The sequence below is a fragment of the Fusarium odoratissimum genome (assembly GCF_000260195.1).
Source record: "Fusarium odoratissimum NRRL 54006 unplaced genomic scaffold supercont1.10, whole genome shotgun sequence".
Taxonomy (NCBI): Eukaryota; Fungi; Ascomycota; class Sordariomycetes; order Hypocreales; family Nectriaceae; genus Fusarium; species Fusarium odoratissimum.
Genome location: NW_022158696.1, coordinates 697,576 through 717,735, shown reverse-complemented (window position 1 = coordinate 717,735; position 20,160 = coordinate 697,576). Strand labels below are relative to the sequence as shown.

General features: G+C 49.8%; 7 protein-coding genes across 11 annotated transcripts; 3 read left to right on the top strand and 4 right to left on the bottom strand.

The window, feature by feature from the left end:
• Positions 1-3,147: 3,147 nt before the first annotated feature.
• FOIG_07170 (transketolase) lies at positions 3,148-7,887 on the bottom strand. 4 transcript variants are annotated; one of them, XM_031206582.1, is made up of 6 exons: positions 7,221-7,887; positions 6,887-6,933; positions 6,727-6,822; positions 6,580-6,664; positions 4,869-6,527; positions 3,148-4,809 (listed from the first exon to the last, which is right to left on the bottom strand). In XM_031206582.1, the coding sequence occupies exons 1-6, from the start codon at positions 7,272-7,274 to the stop codon at positions 4,693-4,695; spliced, it is 2,058 nt and encodes a 685-aa protein (XP_031063701.1). In that variant the 5' UTR covers positions 7,275-7,887; the 3' UTR covers positions 3,148-4,692. The 4 variants fall into 4 exon arrangements, with proteins under 4 accessions (XP_031063701.1, XP_031063702.1, XP_031063704.1 ...); XM_031206583.1 differs by having other exon boundaries at positions 3,220-4,809; positions 6,887-7,158; XM_031206585.1 differs by having other exon boundaries at positions 4,333-4,809; positions 4,869-6,822; positions 6,887-7,158.
• Positions 3,159-4,750, top strand: FOIG_07171 (uncharacterized protein). Its single transcript, XM_031206586.1, has one exon. The coding sequence runs from the start codon at positions 3,549-3,551 to the stop codon at positions 4,092-4,094; it is 546 nt and encodes a 181-aa protein (XP_031063705.1). The 5' UTR covers positions 3,159-3,548; the 3' UTR covers positions 4,095-4,750.
• A 1,706-nt stretch (positions 7,888-9,593) lies between the features above and the next one.
• Positions 9,594-10,787, top strand: FOIG_07169 (uncharacterized protein; the record flags this gene model as incomplete). The annotated part of the gene is made up of 1 exon (XM_031206581.1): positions 9,594-10,787. One exon carries the CDS (start codon positions 9,594-9,596, stop codon positions 10,785-10,787), a length of 1,194 nt encoding a protein of 397 aa, XP_031063700.1.
• A 108-nt stretch (positions 10,788-10,895) lies between these two features.
• Positions 10,896-13,853, bottom strand: FOIG_07168 (uncharacterized protein; the record flags this gene model as incomplete). Its single annotated transcript, XM_031206580.1, has 3 exons — positions 10,896-11,769; positions 11,825-13,586; positions 13,655-13,853. 3 exons carry the CDS (start codon positions 13,851-13,853, stop codon positions 10,896-10,898), a joined length of 2,835 nt encoding a protein of 944 aa, XP_031063699.1.
• A 592-nt stretch (positions 13,854-14,445) lies between these two features.
• Positions 14,446-14,988, bottom strand: FOIG_07167 (ribonucleoprotein-associated protein; the record flags this gene model as incomplete). The annotated part of the gene is made up of 4 exons (XM_031206579.1): positions 14,446-14,600; positions 14,660-14,800; positions 14,856-14,918; positions 14,973-14,988. The coding sequence occupies 4 exons, from the start codon at positions 14,986-14,988 to the stop codon at positions 14,446-14,448; spliced, it is 375 nt and encodes a 124-aa protein (XP_031063698.1).
• Positions 14,989-15,433: 445 nt separating this feature from the next.
• FOIG_07166 (V-type proton ATPase proteolipid subunit) lies at positions 15,434-17,089 on the top strand. The gene is made up of 5 exons (XM_031206578.1): positions 15,434-15,675; positions 15,830-15,842; positions 15,961-16,090; positions 16,146-16,406; positions 16,458-17,089. Exons 1-5 carry the CDS (start codon positions 15,659-15,661, stop codon positions 16,520-16,522), a joined length of 486 nt encoding a protein of 161 aa, XP_031063697.1. The 5' UTR covers positions 15,434-15,658; the 3' UTR covers positions 16,523-17,089.
• On the bottom strand, positions 17,054-19,902 carry FOIG_07165 (delta24(24(1))-sterol reductase). 2 transcript variants are annotated; one of them, XM_031206576.1, is made up of 3 exons: positions 19,324-19,902; positions 17,537-19,259; positions 17,054-17,485 (listed from the first exon to the last, which is right to left on the bottom strand). In XM_031206576.1, the coding sequence occupies exons 1-3, from the start codon at positions 19,356-19,358 to the stop codon at positions 17,474-17,476; spliced, it is 1,770 nt and encodes a 589-aa protein (XP_031063695.1). In that variant the 5' UTR covers positions 19,359-19,902; the 3' UTR covers positions 17,054-17,473. The 2 variants fall into 2 exon arrangements, with proteins under 2 accessions (XP_031063695.1, XP_031063696.1); XM_031206577.1 differs by having other exon boundaries at positions 17,537-19,902.
• Between the last annotated feature and the right edge of the window lie 258 nt (positions 19,903-20,160).

The following is a 20,160-nucleotide window of genomic DNA, read 5'->3' as shown; positions in this document are numbered from 1 at the left end:
GCTTGATTCAAATCACCACAGCATCAACATCAGGAACAGAGACATCTTACGAACAGCTTGAGATTCGGTAGGACTTGGACCCACCGAGCCTACTTTCATTCCTATTCCGAAACTTCAACACATGTTACTGGGCAACACACCAAACTCACCACTACACTCGTCCCGCTTTATCTGCAACTGGAGGCTCAACTCTACGCATTACGCGACTCACAACTCACGACACGGCCTTACTGGTGCACCGCAGGATACCATAGCATTGGACGAACAACCATCACATGATGACAGTCTGTATTTGGTCTCTGCGTCGCCTTTAGGATGCCATATTTGCTCTGACTCTTTTGCGAATGTAAAACGCAGCTACGGGCCACACTGCCTCAGGAGAAATCTCTCCCATTATTTTTGTGACTAGGTACAGTAAGGTAAGGTAAGGTAGCTTGGTGTTGTTTGGTTGCCCCACGCCAGCTCCCAAGATAAGGCGGTCCAGCTGCACAGTTTCTCATTCTCACGTTCAAGACGTTGGACCAGACCAATCAGCATGATCTACCATTGTCCGTTTCAATTGTTGTGCATATTCTGTACGAATCGGGCAGTTATGCAACAATTACAGACCCTGATTGATTATATGCCGAGATCGCAATATGGGTTACTAAAAACTCATCATATGTCTCACTTCGAGCTTCAAGCTCACTATTGTATTCATTGCATTGCTCAACACTCATTGGGCGGTCCCTTGGTACAGGGTATATGTAACACCAAGGTACATCATGGCGTTATCAAGCAATCAGCTAAAGGTTGAGCTTGTACATCTTTCGACTCAACTACCTTGAGTCTTGAAGTAAGGTCCTCAGACATGCAGAGAGTAGATCCTGCACATGTACAACATTTAGCATTTTTCGAATATGTTATTTGCAATACCTGGTGAAAATACCGAATCGGACTTTAAAAGACAAGTGGTTGACTGTACATCTAAAACACGACAGCCTGTCTTAGTAGGTAAGTTTTTGGAAGAGTCTAGTGCTCCAGTTCCTTATACCAAGGTTCATTTTGGCCTTTGATACTTCGTTGTAACAAAGGAAAGAAAACCTACAAATCAACTGGAAACCTAAACGTTTTCCCCGAGTTATGTCATGTATGATGTCAAATACCTTCTCGAGACTATGAAGAACTTGGTAGAAAATGTCGTAGTGAACAGCTCTTCACTATCATGCTGTGTGAGTCCGACGTAGAAAGTCTGAGAGAATCCAAATCGAAGAACAAGAGAGTGAAGAGTTGCCTCGAAGGGGACCAGAAGAAAAAGAACAAGAACAAGAACAAGAACCAGAGTAGCCGGGAGATCAACCTGGGGATCATAGATCCAGGTATCAATTAACCATAACCCCTTGTTGTGTTTCACTAATATCCTGGTTGCACTAAGTACTCATCAAGAAAGTATTCTCACAAAGAATTAGGTAGCCACATGAAGTCACATAAAATAACTGAAATAGCAAGCCTTGCTAAAGAAAGTGTATTCTGTCATACTGGAAAGCAGAGAGGAGCAACCCAGACTAACACTAAAGCATATCTGTTTTGGCTACTCAAGAGAAACTTAAGAAGCAATTTTCAGATGCTATATATAGAACGTGTCTGTACACACCACAGTGACAAGCCTCCCGTGAGCTGTACCATGGTCTCGCCGTTTGAAGCGACAGTAGGAAAGACGCCTTGTTGATCTTGCAAGCTCCAGCGCAACGTTCGACGGCATGTTAACATTTAATGGCGACTGAAGAGAGGTCTCGGCTAACCATGAGATGGCCAAGGCCAAGAGTTGAACTATGTAGGTGAGGCGAGGTTGATACTTCTTGGTGTCGTGCATTGGTCTTCTCAGGGGACTTCGTACCTCACTGTGACCTCCAAGATAATGTAAACTCTGGAAGAACAGGGAAACTATATACCTCCAAAAGAGCGGGAATATTGTCCAAAGGAGAAAAAAAAAAAAGACAGAGACTCATATGTAGTCATTCAATACGGACGCTACGATCATTTTTGCTAGACCTGGGCCGTTATTTGTGAAATATAGTAAAAAGGCACGCAATTGAGCAAACAAGCAATAGAAATATATCACCAGCAAGAATGCCAATGTCTTCTTAGCAAGAAAACTTCGTGGCGATTGTGTATCATGTGTCAACACTGAGACTCACTCTTCTGTCTCTTATCTTCAACCATCGTGGGGTTATATTTGCTCTCGTTGTTAGTCAGATAATGCAGGGAAGCTACCCTCATCCTACAGCCACACGGCAAAGAAGGAACGTGACCTGAATACAATCAGTTCTATCTCATTACACCTACTGATAGTCCGAGAATGTATACGAATATCCACCACATGAGGCATATGTTACTTTTCAACCCACAAATCCCCCTCTGCAGTTCACCTCAGTCCAGTCCGGCCCAAACTAGGAAGCCAAGCAATGGAACCATCGTCAGAAACCCTGGCATCTAACTGTACCCCACGATTTCAACCATCCTCTTCAAGAACCAATCACGGCATAACGCCGTCTGACGCCATCCCCCCTCTATCTTAGCCTCAATCCGGGGTGAAGGGAAGCTCTCCTTCTGTGATATTCTTTTTTAGGAGGAGAAGTGCCGCAATCGCAATTGGGTCACAATGGGAAAGTCGCGCTTCTCATTCTCCCCACACAGACTGTGATGTAGTCCTTCTAGCTGTCTGAATCTGGCCTAAGCTGGTGGAAAACGGCGGTATAAGGTAAGGTAGTTAGGTTGCTTTGAGCTCCGTGGCCTCGGCCGTTTAAATTCACTATCAATGCTTCAGTGGGGAATGGATACCTAGAAAGGCGGGGGAACTTGCTCTGCTATATCATGATATCGGGGTTTGAAGCTGATGAAATCACCCCCATAAAGGCTCATTTCTAGTATTACATAACGTAGACTGATAAGTATAGATATACTATAGCTCCCGACTTATCTCGCAAGTTCATGAGACCAATTGATATCAGAAACTCGAAAAGATCCAACCTTATCATGAACAGCTTCCCCTCCTCACAACAACCCTGCGTTTATCTCCAGTGGATCCCGCTGCAACGTTGGTAGGAGTCAGAGGGGAGGCAAGAAAACTTAAGACGTCTATTCTGATGACAAAAAGACCCAGGTAAGTTTAGTATAACTTGGTATAGATTTAGGAGGGCTTAGATTAGGGATTTTTGGCACCTTGGTTCATCGTCAGAGGTTTTCTTGCTTCTTCGAGGCAGGGGAGTGACAGAGCCGAGTTCACAGCGGGGTTCCAGCCTGTGCCACCTTAGCCAAGCCCCAAGCGAAGGCGCCAAAAAGCTCCCTTGTCGAGTTGTCACTCATTGCCCAAAGACCGTCTTGTCTCCAACAGCGGATCGTCTGCTCATGACCTAATTCTCTAAACCCCCCTCCACACTCACTCTCTCGCTCTCTCAACAATATCCATTCCTCTTGCGCCCAACTCCCTTTGCGCCGAATATCCTCAACTTTCATAGTCAGTCGATCTCTCCCGGAAACTGCCAGCTTTGGCCCTCGCCATTATCATCATGGCCAACCTCCCATCGCAACACCCCACCCTCTCTCTCCATCTCTCCGACGTCACCCTCACCCCGCTCATCACCTCGGCCTCGTCGCAATCACACCTCGAATCCCTCACAGCTCTTACCTCAAGCGCCCTCTCCTCCCAGACCGCCGCTCAGCGACTCGGTCTCGGTCGCCCCCAACGTCTCATGGTTGAGTACCCTGATCGTGGGCCTGTCGTAATACACTCATATCTTGATCCTCGCGACGCTGTCGATGCAGCTACCAACAACGCTGCCGCGACCGCCTCTAGCCGCCCGGGTTCAGCGCCTGGGTCAAGTCACGGCCCCGACTCTAGAGCACCTCGGTCTGAACCTGCGCCGTCCCATGACGATCCGCGATCCGAGGATGCGGCCCCGTTGCTCGTTGGTGTGGTCGTCGCAGGGTCCGCAGATGAAGCGAGAGAAGCCCGCCGCGCATCAACAAGGCTAGAGCGCGTGGGAAGAGAATTCCAAAGGGAGTGGGCTGCTGAGAGTAGTCAAGAGCGCCCAAACGACGAGGGGCCAGAGTGATCAGGCTGCAGAAACACCCACCAGCTGGGGTGCTTGTCGTTCACATGATATGACGAATTACATTTACGAAGCGATATAATGCGATGCGATGCGATGCGATACCACGAATCAAAGTGAGAGAACGACATAAAAGTGCTTAGCAATGACGGGATAAAAGTTTTGGCGTCTCGGATTGTCATCTTGTTCTCTGATGAGACGGAGAAAAGTCATGAGAGTCTGGGTTTACGGAGAATGCATTCACACAAGAAAACCGTCTTCGAGGAAGATGGTATGGGGTGGACACGCAATCGCATGATTTGACATTTGGGATCATGAGTTCATGCCAGTAAAAGCTGTCTTGACTACATAGATGATAGAATCCCATGGCAGGCAGATACCACACAGCATATCACAGCACGAAATGGCTCACTTAAGTCAAGTTCTTTGTTCTAAAAGATTCAGTTTCATCTTGTAGTACGTGTCTAAGTTGCTATAAATCCACAAAGCCTTGCTCCAAAGTCCATCGTCGTCACTTGCATAATCATTCTGTCCGGGCTGGTATCTTCCCGGTGTTTTTATTCTTATCCTTCGTTTCTTTTTATTCGTTATTATCTTTGATCTAGATGATCTGCTGGAAAGCACGGTTGATGGGGGATCGGATGTTGGGGACGTCCTTCCAGAAGTCGATGGTGGCGACGGCGCGCTTGGCAATGCCCTCAGGGGTGAACTCGAACTTCTATAATAGGGGTTAGTCACATATTCTATCGTGTGTAAACAATCATCGATCAAACTTGCCTTGTAGACATCCTTGTAGGCACCAGAAGCACCGAATCGGTTGATACCGAACTGCTCGTGAGTGTAACGCTCCCAGCCCATGGTGCTCATGACTTCAATGGACAGAGAAGGAATGCCGTCGGGAAGGACGGACAAGCGGTACTCCTTGTCCTGGAGATCGAAAGCCTCGAAGCAGGGCATGGAGACGATACGGGCCTTGATGCCCTTGTTATCCTGGAGATACTTGGCAGCATCGACAGCAATGGAAACCTCGGAACCGGTGGCAACCAGGGTGATGTCGGCACCCTCGACTTCACGCAGGACATAACCACCCTTGGCGGCCTTCTCGATAGTAGAGCCCTCGAGTTGAGGAAGGTTCTGTCGAGACAGAGCAATGATGCTAGGGGAGTGCTTGGAGGTCAAGCAGACGTAGTAAGCACCGCTGGTCTCGTTACCGTCGGCAGGTCGCCAGACAAGACAGTTGGGGAGAGCGCGGAAGTGGGCAAGAGTCTCAATAGGCTGGTGAGTAGGACCATCCTCACCAAGACCAATAGAGTCGTGGGTGGCAACCCAGATGGTGCGAACGCGAGAGAGAGCGGACAGACGGACGGAACCGGCAGCGTATGAGACGAAGTTCAAGAAGGTACCGGAGTAGGGCAGGATGGTGCCGTACGCAGCGAGACCGTTGAGGATGGCACCCATGCCGTGCTCACGGACACCGTAGCGGACATATCGGCCAGAGTAGTCACCGAGACCAGTGGACTTGGGCTGGAAGTCGACAGCCTCCTTCCATCGGGTCAGGTTAGAGCCAGTCAAATCGGCGGAACCACCGAAGAGCTCGGGAATGACGCTCTCGACCTTGCTGAGGACGGTCTCGGAGAGCTTTCGCGAGGCAATGGCGGGGTCGGAGGGGGTGTAGACGGGGAGGCTCTTCTCCCAGCCCTCGGGAAGATCGCCAGACATGCGGCGGACGAGGTCGGCGTGCTCCTTGGGGTACTGCTCCTTGTACTTGGCAAAGAGCTGGTTCCACTCCTGCTCGCGAGCGGCACCCTCAGAAGATCGCTTGCCGTAGAAGTCATAGACTTCCTGGGGAACAGCGAAGCTCTCGTCGGGGTTGAAGCCCCACTTCTCCTTGAGCTGCTTGATATCGTCGGCCTTGAGGGGAGAGCCGTGGACACCGTGGGTGCCCTGGTTCTTGGAACCGAAACCAATGGTGGTTCGGAGCTGAATAAGGGTAGGCTTGTCAGTGACGGATTGAGCCTCCTTAATGGCAGCCTCGATGCCGGCAAGATCGTGGTCACCATCGTCGACCTTGACGACGTGCCAGCCGTAGGCCTCGTATCGCTTAGGGACATCCTCAGTGAAAGCCACAGCAGTGTCACCGTCAATGGTGATCTTGTTGTCGTCCCAGATGGCAATGAGGTTGCCAAGCTGGAGGTGACCAGCCAGAGAGGAGGCCTCGCTGGAGACACCCTCCATCAAGCAGCCATCGCCGAGGAAAGTGTAAGTGTAGTTGTTGACAAGAGGGAAACCGTCCTTGTTGAAGACAGCTCCGGTATGAGCCTGGGCAATGGCTAGACCAACAGCGTTGGAGATACCCTGGCCGAGAGGGCCAGTGGTGACCTCAACACCGGGAGTGTCGTGGGCCTCGGGATGACCGGGAGTGCGGCTGTCGACGGACTGAGGAATGTGTGAGCAAGCAAGGGTTAGAGCCAGAGAGTGAGCTACATACTCGGAAAGCCTTCAGGTCATCGATGCTGAGATCGTAACCGAAAAGGTGGAGGAGAGCATACTGAAGCATGCAGCCGTGTCCGTTGCTGAGGCGCAAAATAGTCAGTCATGGGCGCATTCGTAATGTGTAAATCAAGACAAAACTTACGAGAGGACGAAGCGGTCACGGTTCAACCAGTCGGGGTTCTTGGGGTTGAAGTTGAGGAACTTGTTGAACAGGACGTGGGCAACTGGGGCCATTCCCCTGTGACGACAATGTCAGTGTGTTGTTCTCATCGCTCAGCTCATCGAAGGGTGGTGAAACTCACATGGGAGCACCAGGGTGTCCAGAGTTGCTGTGAGCGGTCGCATCGGCCTGTTGACAGCTCGTTAGTACTCATGTTGTTCTGGAGGTTCATAGTGAGGGTATTGAGAGGCTGGCGGGCTCAATGGAACACAGCAAATACAAGTGCAACTGCCATGAGGCCAAGTAATAGAGTTCTCTGGAGAATATTGTCCTCATCACATTGTTGCGCGTCTCGTGTCTCATCTCTCATGGTAAAATGGCGGGGCAGCCGTGGCGGGGTAAAAGCCAATTCAGCTGCGCAGAGCCCAAGAGAAACGAGAGCAAAGTAAAGCAAAGCAAAAGGGAGGGGAGCTTACCGCAAGGACACGGATGGTGTTGATGGCCTTCTGATCAATCTCGCCGTAACCCATTTTGAATATGTATATGAGTATTTGGTTGTATGGAGGAGAAGAAAAGAAGAGGAAAGGAGGGAAAAAAAAAGAAGAAAGAGAGGGTGAGGTAGAATGACGGAAAGATAAACGGAGCCAGCACCTTGCCTTGCCTTACCTTAGGTACCTTACCTCACGTCTGACGTCTACCTACGACGCTCTTCGCTCTACGCTACCTAGTACCTACCTTACCTTTACAGTGGAGGGTGGAGGGGTCGTGTCATGAATTGTTTAGTGGTCTCCATTTTTCTCTGCCAGCCTTGAGAAAATTCGACCGGGCGATATCCCGCGGTGTTGCTATATGATACGAAATGAGGTATAGTACATAAGGTATCTAACTAATGATTGAGGTCTCCTACGATATACGATGATACCGATAGCATTGGATCTTAAAGTTCAAGGTATTCGGCTCTCTTGACGCTTTTCAGCTCAACTGAGAAGAATAGTGAGGCTGCTCATGGTGACTGTAGTCTCGCCTCACTCCCCTCATGATGGATGTCTAATGCCCACCTTGGGCGGCCGAAGCTCTACCCAAGACGTCAAAAGTTTCATTGTCTGCTGCATGCCTTATGTACTGTACTTGGTTGAATCAGCCACCCCAAATAGGTAAGCCGCCATCTTCACCTTGAGAATCATGACCCAAACTCAGATTCAAGCTCACCAAATACAGAGCGTCCGCTCCCTCCGCTCCCTCCGCCGAAACGAGGTCAGTGTGGCCGGCGACACGCCGAGTGGAGTCCCCGGTGGGGGACAGTTTTGGGCTGCAGGGGAGGATAAACCAGTGACGCCAGGGCGCCTAGGGTGCTCAGGGTGCCCCTCCCCGCTGTAACTGCAGCTTGCACCTCAACTTGATTCCTCTCTTGAGAACTGTTGACACGGGCTGAGGCTTGGCTTGATAATGAATACTAATGCAATTCAATTAGACTTAGTCACGGCTCTGATTTCCCTAAAGCCCATTCATAAGCACCAGATCTACTACGTGCTCAGGATAGACCCAATAATTTGGCTCCCAGCAACTTCGTTGATCTTGGGAGGTCCTCACTTGTGGACCCTATTTCATCAGCATGAATCCCATGGCTTCCAATGGATGGATCTCCATAGTTGACAGCGGCACTTGTACTTTAAAGTGGCCATTGGAACAAATCCTCGCTGCTGTGACGTCGATTTGGCCACTTCGTCATTGCCAGAAAGATTCTTCTCAACCATACATTGTCGCTTTTGTTGGCGATTCTTGGCCATATCAAATTTTCATGTCAGCCACAGTGAGGTGGTTGCAAGTAAGGTCAGGTAAGGCAAGGTAATAAACACCAGATATTGGCGCCGCTTACTAGCCAAATGATTCCACGCCATGTATTTCCCTCAATCCAAAACTGCAATAGCTCCCGCGTTTCGTCTGAGTCTGATCAAATTAACCGGCCAGAATAGAAATAGGCAAAAAGTTGCCAGACGGACGGACAACCTAGAAACTCGAGAGACTCAATTGAATTGGTACGCCTAAAACACACCCCCACGAGGGGTTCTACTGTAGAGGGGCAACTCCGATCGCTCCCAGGTGTTGAGTCGTTTCGGACACCATGCCGTACGAGTTACTTTTTGTGTCTGCCTCCGCAACAGGTGCGCTTATTAATGAGAGGATCAAAGTCGGATCAAAAGTCATGATGTGCTTTATCCGCAAATGATTTGGTTGAGCGAGCTAACCTTAGTGACATATCCGACTTTGGGGGTAAATAAATGATGGGGAGCGATAGTCGGAGAGAAAACAACCAAGCTGTTCTCTCATCTTCCGAAAGGTGTGGTAGAGGTAGCACTTTTGAAACCAATGAGGAAAAGGACGAGCTATGTTGATGTTTATCAATGATGCCGTAACTGCTGATGAATGATATGATATTTCTATGTAAGAGCTCTAAAACTCTCCGTAGGCCCGGCCACCAAGACCAACTTACTGTGATAAACAGAATGTGATATGATAATATTCACGAGATTGATTGCTAACATGACACTGCATTATTCAATCCCACCTACATCCAGCCGTTCCGTACCCCGAAGAACCGCCATACCCATCCATCCTCGTCGCTCAAGGGAAGAAATGGAAATCTACATAGTACCTTATGTACTACTAGTCACCTTAGGGCAGCCATGATTCCAAAGTGGGGGGGTTTTCGATTTCATCGGTAAAATATGTCCGATCTTTTTTTCCTGATATCAATCAATTCAACCACCAACCGACGATATCGACGATATTGGTATTACTCACCGAATCAATACAGCCAATGAGCTAGTACCAGATACAAGTGAAGAGAAATGGTCAAGAAAACGGGCCCCTCCAAAAAGGCTGCTCCTTCAAAGCAAAGTTCGAGTTCAAAGCAGAGCTCCAAGAAGTCATCTGCCCCGCTAGAAACCTCTTCACCAGCTCTACAAAGCGAAGAGCAGCAGCAGCGTCTTCTCAATATCTTCTCGAGTGCTTTCAACAATGTTCTGACTTCAGATGATTTCTCAAGGCTGCTTCAGGAGATAAAGCAAGCTTTGTTTAATCGAGAATTTGCTGCCGCTTTTGGGAGAGAGGACTACCTCGAAGCCTATGCTGCTCGATGGAGCCCCACACGAGCATTATGCTATGCTGCCGTGTTTCTCAGTATCAAGAAGCACCTTGACGGGATTCTGATTGCTAAGGAAGAGACGAAGGATAACAAAAATATCACCAAGGAGGGCTCAGTATCATATACAAAGATCGCCGGGTCAACCCAGGATGATGCAAATGACAAGCCTGAAGGGACTGAACTAGAAATCTTTCAGGATCTCAAACTTGACAGCACCTCTACTCGACGCAATGCCGTTCTTCGAATGTTGTCTGTAGGCGGCTGTGCAGCTGAGCACGTTGCCTTTGCCTCTTATCTCCAGACAACTGCTACAGATGGCCATCTAACTCTTCTCGATTCGGGCCCATGGACAACGGTCATTTCTCTTCTTGAATCCAGCACCGTCAATCCTCCACCTATTTCAAAATATGCATCCACGGCACGCCAGGCGGCCAATCACCCACTGCTGGAAAATAATCAACTTTCACTGGACGTGGTGCAGCGAGATGTCCTGGATCTTGACATGGACTCTCTTTCAGCGCAATGTGCCAATGGCAGAGTACCCATCATCTTGACTCTTCTCTTCACACTCAATGAACTGTACACAACAGCAGGTATCGGCAAGACGACGAAGTTTCTCAAGAATCTTGGGCAGGTCCTGGCATCTGATAGCTTGGTCCTCGTAGTGGACAGTCCGGGAAGCTACTCTGAGGCAGCTTTGGGTAAAGAGAAGAAGAGATATCCTATGCAATGGCTTCTCGACCACACCCTCATAGAAACTGAAACGCCTGGATACTCCTGGGAAAAGCTACAGTCGGACGACTCCATCTGGTTTCGTCTACCAGAAGGCTTGTCTTATCCAATCCCGCTCGAGAATATGCGCTACCAGATGCACTTGTACCGCTTACAAAAGCCATGATTGAGAAACACCAGCTTGAGAATGATCGTGATATCTATTGTTTGCATTATTTATACCGTATTGTGTGGGGATAGATCGTTTATGCCGTTTCTTTGATGGCGGGATCTATCAAGCCCACACCATCTTCTTGAGTGAGTGTCCTAGCTGTTCTAACAGTCCTGTGTTCTTCTTGGCCTCCTCTAGAGAAATGATGGGGCCGGTCTCGATAAGCCTTTTCCTCTCTTCGCCCGGATGCTCCACCTGTCTCTCCAGCACCAGTCGCTCAATGTCACCGCAAATGGTGGAAACCTGCTGAGTCTCTGTCTGCTTCGGACCATCATCGCCCACAACAGCGACAGAGGAATCCACATTTGTCGCCTTAAAGACCAGGCGGCGAACACTCGGCGATGAAGAAGATGAGGACTTGCTGGTAAGCAAGTTGGCTAGGCTGGCGGGAATGCTGGCATCCTTTTGTTCGGCAGCATTCTCCTTACCTGTCATCTCGCCGCGACTTGAAAAGGTTCGCGTGTTGGTACGGCGAATGTCACTCTTGCCGGGGCTATATGTCACCACAAAGCCGGCATTCCTAATCTCGTCGATGTGAGAAAGGGAGATGGTGGAGGTGATATAAGTGCCGTACTTGATGCCTGTGATGCTATCGAGCTCGACACGCTCAAAGGAGGATACCTTGTCAGACTTCCAGTCAAAGCGGCATGAATAGAGAGCTGCGTCTGTCAACAACAGAACAACCTCTTCGAGTGGCCAGGACTTGATAGCATCAGGTGTGGTAGGGCTTAAGAGAACCCAGCCGCCGTGGAACTCTTCCTTCTCATCGGCTATAACTCGCTTCTGGCATAGTTCGACGGCTAGTTCTCTCATCTTGATGACGGATACCGCTGGATCCTTCGTCATCATGTCGCTCTCAAACTCTTCAAAGATTTTGGCTGTTACGTTGCCGAGGAGGAAATCAATGGCTGCTTGACTGAAGTAGTCGTTGACCATGCTGACTTGGTTAGCAAGAGGTTGAGCCTTCAAGAAGGGGGAATTGGAATACATACCCACTATAGTATCTAGCAAGACCGAGACCCAAATCGTTCAACGCACCACGATAATCTCTCTTCCGTGTTCTTGTGTAGTCGCCCTTCATCGCTGCTGTCGATGCGTATTGTTTTGACACAGCGTCGCCATTGTCCGCCCAGAGGGTGTTGAACCAAGCAGTCACTTGATCAGACTGCACACTCATGTCAAAGCCTTCCTCCTTGAGCTGAACTTCCAGCATATGCTTTGCGAATGAGCTCTGGCAGACGTTGGTTCGGTCAAGGCAGTCCATACAGTTGGTTCGGAAGACACCTTGCTGTCGAGCCAATTGCTTTCCGTCCTCTTGAATAGTGCTTCCAAAGCTCTCAATCTTGTCCCTCAACTGATCTAATAGCATGCTGACATTCTCAAACTTCATGCCTCTACAAGCAGCATGGAAATCAAACCATTCAAAAGGTATCTTTTGATCTTCGCTGGCATTCTTGTTGATTTCTTCTACGGCTGTCTCATATGCAGAGCCGATGATGGACTCGACCCCATGTTTTTCGACGAGATTGATTATCTGCAGTTGGCCATAATTCCTGGAAAGACTTTCGAAATGACTGCGGCACGCAGCTTGATTGGCCTCCTCAGAGTGTTGCCGAATAGGAGTAGGTTTGAAAGCATATGGCGACTGTGTGAAGAATAGGGGAATACTTCCCCTGACCTGCAGAAAGGAGTATGTCTTTGAAGAGGGGTCCCACGTTGGCGTGGAAAGAAGCTGTTCGGTTTCAACCATGTTCGCAACAAAACCATCCTGATCAATGCCACGACGCAGATACCGTAAGCCAGCTCGTTTTGTGGACCGGCGCGATATCACAGTGATTAGATACTTTCTCTCGGAAGACCGAAGGTCTATGGATGCCCTGGAACTCAGCACTGGAGGAGAGGCTGGCAGCTCTTTCGAAGATGAAAGATTAGAGAGTTCGACGGAATCTTTGCCCGTGTCATCGCTCTGGGGAGGCTGGCTATCGACGACGAAGGTCCTCTGTCCAACAAATCCTTGAATCAACGGCAATGCCAGAGAATCTTGTCCGCTTGATAGGAAAGGTTTCAGGAGATTGCGGTTCCAAAAGAAGACCTCGTCCGCCTGGCTGTGGAGAGGGCTCTCGCTGTTCGGGGGTATGGATCCGTCACCGAGAGAGCGAGTGAGGTCGACGTCGTAAGAGAAGTAGAAACTCCGCGATGAACCAAAGAGAACATGGGCGGTTCGCAAAAGTTTTGGCAATAACTCGGGCTCATTGGGCACGACCTTATCGAGCCCCTCTTGCGCATCCTCTGAGGATGTCTCAGTCGCAGGAGCATTATTTTCTGGAACGCTGGATGAATTGCTCAAGCCCATATTCCTCTTTTGATCTAGAGTCCAGCCACTTCGACTGAACCAACGTTGAGCAAACCGCCCGTAGCTGCCCCTCCTGCGAATGACATCTTCAGCGACGCGGCTTCTAGCTGACCCAGGTCTTGCATCGTCGTCCTCAACGACGGCGTCTTCCACTTCGTCTGACGTTCTTGAGGGCAGTTCAACATCTTCATCGCTACTATCACTCTCGTCCCCTGAGTCTTGTGCTTGGCGTGATAGGTGACCTGAGGTCCTCCTTATTGATTCTTCAGCGCTGGCCTTGGATGTGCATGGTGTAAGGGCGACTTCGGTAACGACATAGATGGGGTGGCCACAGATTTGTGCGACTTGTTGGCGCCGTGTGATGGTAACAAGATAATTTAACTTCGAGACTGCAATAATGCCTATAGTTGTCGCGTCCGTCAGTCTCGAGTCTTACATGTCATAAGCGCGGGGCCATCCAGTGTCATACCAATCACTCCAAAAGCTTCAAACGAAGAATCTGGCTTAGAATCGTCAGGGACATGTTCACGCGGAACATGAGAGATTGACGCGTCGCCATACTTGAGTCGAACTGGCTGAAAAGGTCGTTGACCTTTGGAAGAGAGTGGCTGTATTATAAGCCCATCTATCGCTGCGCAGATGAGGAGCTTGCGAGCAATGGATGGCATTGTGCGGGGGCACGTAGTTCTTATCGACGGCACTTGACAGGCATTCAAAGGTAAATACAGGGAAGCAAGATCAGAGATTGGCGATTCAGAAAGAATAAACAGAGACGAGACAAGTTACGAAGCAGCTGCAGGAGGAACTGGGGCAAGCTGCAGCTCACCCAAGAGACGGTAAGGATCGAATCGAGCGGCTATTACTACACTTGATATGACCGCATCAGTTCAGTCAATTTTTTGGCTGGTGGAGACGTCATAACCTGGCATTTCACTGCATCCGTTATAGCATAGCGCAAAATAACCGCCGACAGCGCATTCGCATTTGGAAATTATTTCGATATATCCACTTTGGCTCGTTTTCGTATTGGGCTTTAGAGATGCTTTGGATATCTTTGATTTCGCCAAGATAGACAGTTGATGATATTACTATTATACCCAGGAGGACTCAATGTCATACACCAATTATTGCACCAGATAAGCCCGGAAAATAAAGAATTCGGAAACAAATCTGAGTAGCAACAAGCAGTCGTTCAAGGACTGTCTGTCCATAGACGAAAATGTTTTCCATCTTTTGCTTTCCTCCTCGTCGTGGGGTATCTTAGATAGCGAGGCGCTCAACCTTGTCGCGCATGGCTCGGATCTGGCCGGCGAGCTCGCTGGCGTCGTTGCTGGTGATGCTGGCGGCGATGACAGCACGGCTGACACCACAGGCACGGCCGAGGTGCATCTTGCTGCTAACGTAAACGTAGGGAACTATCAAGCACAAGTTAGCAATCAACCCAGACTGCATCAGAATTACCAATTGCGCTTACCGTTCTTGTCCTCGCAGAGAAGAGGAAGGTGGAGGAGAATGGCGAGGGGCTGAGTGTCAGCAGCGAGGATGACGAGCTCAGAGACACCACGGTTCAGTGTCTTGGTGGCTTCGTTAGCTCCCTTCTTCAGCTGGCGGGCATCTGTGAAGTACGTTAGCGAATTGGTCTGGATTGGGTCTTGTTGAAGATGACTTACGCTGAGAAGATTGAACGAGATCGAGAAGCTCCTGCTCGAGCTTCTGATCGGCAAGGGGCCAGGCTACCGACACATCAGCGAATGGTTACAGGAGAGCTGCGAGGGAATTGGTCATACCAGCACTCTCAGACATTGTGGAAGATTAGACCGAGGGTTTTGAGGAAAGTTTCTAATCGATGATAGTCAGTCGCTGGTCCTTGTTGGAATTTGAGGATAGTCGAGTCGAGCGTACAAGATGGTATGAGGTTCAGGGTTCCTTGCGTTGGCTCGCCCTGAGGACTGAAAAGTGAGGTTGGAGGAGGAACGTGGTTGGTGATATATCGACAAAGTCAAGAAGGAAGAAGAAAAAAAAGAGAAGAAGCTGGACAATATGCGCCAAGGCGGCAGAAAAATTCACATGTGGCGCGCTGAGCCTTGTGTGGCTTGCTACTGCGAGGCTTTCCTGGTTCCACTTCTCCTGTTTCGAGCCCACCAGTCAGTGACCGGTCTGACTGGCCCATCTTTTATCCGAAACACCAGCCGCCCCGTAGTGCATTATGTAATGCTCCCCGTGCCTCTCCCTCCCAATAGAGTACAGCAAAACCTTGCCGCCAACCAGACGCCAACCTGGAATGAGACCTTAACAAGCACACCTTCACCTCGACATCTTCGTCTCAAACCCCAAGCAAACGGTTCCCGTTATCCAACGACTTCATCTCCCGACAGCTTAGCTCGTCTTCCGATTACTCGACACACCTTCTGACTCCTGAACACGATATTGTTCGATTGATACCAGCTTCATCCTCAGATAAACAACCGTCAAGATGGTTAGCGAACTTTGGTACGTGCTTGCGCGCCTCCTTGCCCCCATCATCATCAAGCTCCCTATGCATCATCGGAAGCTCCAGGCATCGCCTAGCAACGCGAAAGGCCATCGGAATGGCCTCGCACTACATCCTTCTTGATGATTGAAGCTAACATGCGCGTCTCTGCAGCCCCGTTTACTCGGTTAGTCCTCCACGTCATCCATGCCGTCGACGTCACCTCGCGACACCCAAACCTCCATCGTGAGGCGGTCGACGATATCGACTTCATATCGAACTTCACATCGCTAACGATCATTTAGCCCTTCTTTGGTGCTATGGGCTGCACCTGCGCCATTGTCTTCACCTGCCTTGGCGCCTCGTACGGTACCGCCAAGTCGGGTGTCGGTATCGCTGCCATGGGTGTCCTCCGCCCCGACTTGATCGTCAAGAGTACGCAGCCCTTGGAATCCAATCCCCACGAACTGTGCGATGCTAACTTTCCCAGACATTGTTCCCGTCATTATGGCCGGTATCATTGGTATCTACGGCCTCGTCGTTTCTGTCCTTATCTCCGATGGCTTGAAGCAGGACCTTCCTCTGTTCACTAGTTTCATTCAATTCGGTGCTGGTCTCTCCGTCGGACTTGCTGGTCTCGCTGCCGGTTTCGCCATTGGTATTGTTGGTGATGCTGGTGTTCGAGGAACTGCCCAGCAGCCCCGTCTCTTCGTCGGCATGATTCTTATTCTCATTTTCGCTGAAGTCTTGGGTACGTCTTGGTTGCTTAATCTGACATGGCCAATTGGCTAACATTGAACAGGTCTCTACGGTCTCATCGTTGCCCTCCTCATGAACTCCAAGGCCAACGTTGATGCTGTATGCTAAATCAACAACGGAACAGGAGCCCTTCCTTGATGACAGCCTGACAAGATCGAACTCAATCATAAGAGCTGCTCAGGGTATGGTCGACTGAATGGACACTAATAGCGCTTGCAACTTTCCTTGCTCCTTGTCCCGAACATGGACGGTGCAGTAGATGTTGTGAACGCTGGCGTTGGGTTGGCACGGTTTCATACCTGCCCCTTTTTCGCGCAATCATGGAATAATGGACTTGAGCTACTGTTTTTGTTTTCTATTATGAGAGAAGAGGGGCTGGGATGAAATAGGAGGATGGTTTCTGTAAAATACTCTCAACATGCGTGTTATTCTCTGGGTGGCTTCTCATCATAGACGGTGAAGGGAACTCGAGTATTAGTGTATGCTATTGCCAATTGTTCTTTTTTTGTACCGAAACTTAACGTATATGTCCCTTTTATACATCGTCAGGTCAATCGAAGTAGTTAGCTAGCATCTTACAATCACATACTTCGCCGATTATGACGGGCAATGTACAAGTACTGAGACAACTGGTACACGCCAAGCCGTTGCAAGTGCCCACGACGTCTGTTCCGAAGGTGTAATGCTCAATGCGGGTGTATCAATACAGCAGTTTATTATAGTATCCTCGCCTCATAACAAGTATGCAAATGCGAGCCAAAGATTACAAGATCTAGAAACCTCCCAAAGCAAGTCGACACCTTATAAAAACCAATAGAGGCTGATGTCTACAGCTTCCTTATATACCCCCTTCGTATTACGTCTCTTCATCTCTTCGTTTGTGGGTTTCCCTTTTTGTCTCCCAGACATGATAACGGTTTTTGTTTCCATGTACAGCTTTCCACTGACCAAAACACCTAGTGGCATCAAGAGCCACTGACTGAGAATAATAAATAGGCACTAAGTGTCCCTCGGGGGCGGAACGAGTCTGAGTTGCTCCCGATTGGCCTCGTCGACTCCTTAGATGACGTACTAAGAGACTATTAGTATCAGGGTTCAAGCAACGCTTTAGTGGAAACTTACAGGAATGAAGAGGTAAGGTACACGTCGCTCATACTCGAGCCAAGCGTCGCCGTACTTGCGACGGCAACGGGTGATATCTCGAGCAGCACGGTGAGCGATCATACCGCAGAAGAAGAGTGGATAGAACCAGGGGAAAGGGCTCTCGAAGCCTGTAATCAGACCCCAAGAAACAGCGAACCACACATCGGCAGTGTAGTGAATCTTGCGGGCAAGACCATACCAACCGTCAACCAGGATAGTTCCCTGAGGGGTAACAATAGTCTTGGGGTTGTGGATGGTCTGCCAGGGGACCTGAGGGAAGGTTTTGCGTAGGACCAACTTGCCCTTCTCCATAGCGCGGAAGCGATTCTTCTGGCTGTTGCAGCTATCCCAGACCCAGTACCAGAAGAGGTATCCAGCGAACATGGCGGCGAGAATGCCGCGGTTCCAGCGGTACACATCAGGGTGGTGGTTAGCTAGATAGATAGTGCAGTGGCAGTAAGAGAGAGGAACACCAGCGAGGTTCCAGAAGATGAGCATGAAACCCCACTTCTCATAGTACATATCCCAGGTGGTGATGATGAGCTCCTCTCCCTTGGCACAGGCGTTGGCGTAGAGGAAGTGAGCCATGACGAGAAACCAAACCTCACCAGAGACGTAGCCGTACTGCTCATATTGACGAGCGGCGGCGCCAAGACTGAGGATGAGCAGGATGTACCAAGGCATGCGAACCTCGAAGAACATCTTGAAGTCGAGAATGCCAAACAAGCGGGGGTTCAACTCGGCGCCCATGAAAAAATCATAGATGGGGTAGCCCGTCATACGGTGCTGCTTGCCACGCCAAAGAGCAGAGAAATAGGCCACAAAGCTGACAAGGAAGCCACTGAGGATAGCAACAGACAGAAGAGGACCGAACTCATCAATGGCAGTGTACAGAGGCCAGATACCAGAGAAATGCAGAAAGGCAAGGCAAGCAAGAGTGGTGTAGAGACTCCAGTAGGCGCTGCAGTAGTAGGGAAGCTGCTTGCCGCCCTCATGAGGAAGAGGCTTGCCATAGCCCCAGACACCGGGGAGGAGGCAGTAAAAGGCACCCTCAACAATGAGATAAGACCAGTACCAGGCCCAGACCTGGAGGCGGGGGAATGCACCAGTGTAGACCAGATTGACGAGGTGAGCGGCAAACTCACCCCAGGACTGACCCTCGGCACGGGAGGGAAACTTGCCATGGTAGTAAGTGGCGCCAATCCACATATACCACATGAGTATAGGGAAGAGTATCATCATGGCAGCGGTGCCCAAAGAACCACCAAACTCGAACTCTCCAGAGTAGTCAATCTTGGGATCCTGGCCAGGCCTCCAGCCATCAACCACATTGGGGTCTTGAGGCACGCCCTCGGTCTTCTCCATGACTGAATTGATCGGTGCAGCGCCAGAAACATCGTTGGATGTAGCATGACCGTTGGTGGCGTGTCCATTGGTGACACCACCGTTTGAATGGCCATTGGCATGGCCGTTGGTCTTGCCATTGGAGGCTCTGTTGACAGCTCCCATGTTGTCGGAATCTGTGTCCTCGTCGAGCTCTTCGGTGAACCTAGCGGTGCGTCGGCGAGTAGGTCGCGAGATAGCCTCAGCGGCAGAGTTTGACTCGGTTTCGACGTCTGAGAGAGGTTGGGAAGTCTGGCGGCGATTTGAACGTGAGCGACGAATAGGGGTCTCAACCATGCCCTCGAAGAGTTCCTTCTTCCTGGAGGCGCAAAGTTAGTACATGATGGAAAATTTGGGATTGAGGAATAGAGATGCAAACAAACCTGGGAGTTTGGCGTAGTGAATATCTTGAAGACATCTTGAAGGAAGGGCTCGGGAGAGCCTTTATATAATGGACAGTTGAACAGAGGCAGAACCAAGAAAGAGACTAAGAAGCTGGAGCCAAGTCCTGAGAGCCTGAACCGTCAATCAGGCTGTGATCACACAGACGGAAGACTGTGCTTTTTCCCACCCACAGTGCGCAAGACAACAGAAAGAAGCAATCAGACTGGACGCCTCAGATGCACTTTGAAAAGCCAGAGATGCAGCTGTGGACGGCACGGTAAATCAAAGCAAACAAACCCAAATACAGGAACAGGGGGCGGTGACAGTGTCTTGGAGTGAAAAAGACTAGGGCATCAGATAAAAATGCCTAATTAGGTAGACAGTATCCGCTGTAGGTAGGTTTGGCGATGACACCGATATCCCGACAAGAAGGAAAAGAAAAGAGTCAAGTGAAGAATACCCAAAACAAACCAAACAATGGAGAAAGAGGGAAAAAGTTGGTGGAGGGGGGCGTGTTGCCAACAACACCCAAAAGTTGCAGTTTGCAGTTGCCGTCCGTCCCCCAAGTACAATTCTCGCGATGGGGAATCCGAATAAGAAAACGTGTTGTGCTATTGGCGCGCTGCAGTTGGCCGTTCGGAGCAATCTCCCTCAGGGGACCCAGCCAATCAGAGGACAGGTCTGACAGGCGATCCATGCGCCTGGAAATTGAGGTACTTGTTGTTCCGCAGAGTCTTCTGCAAAGCATCAGGTAACTCTGGCCCATCTGCCCCAGAAATCCCCAAAGGCCAATCATCAGCACCACGCTAATGCACGATTCGTATAGCGATTTGACA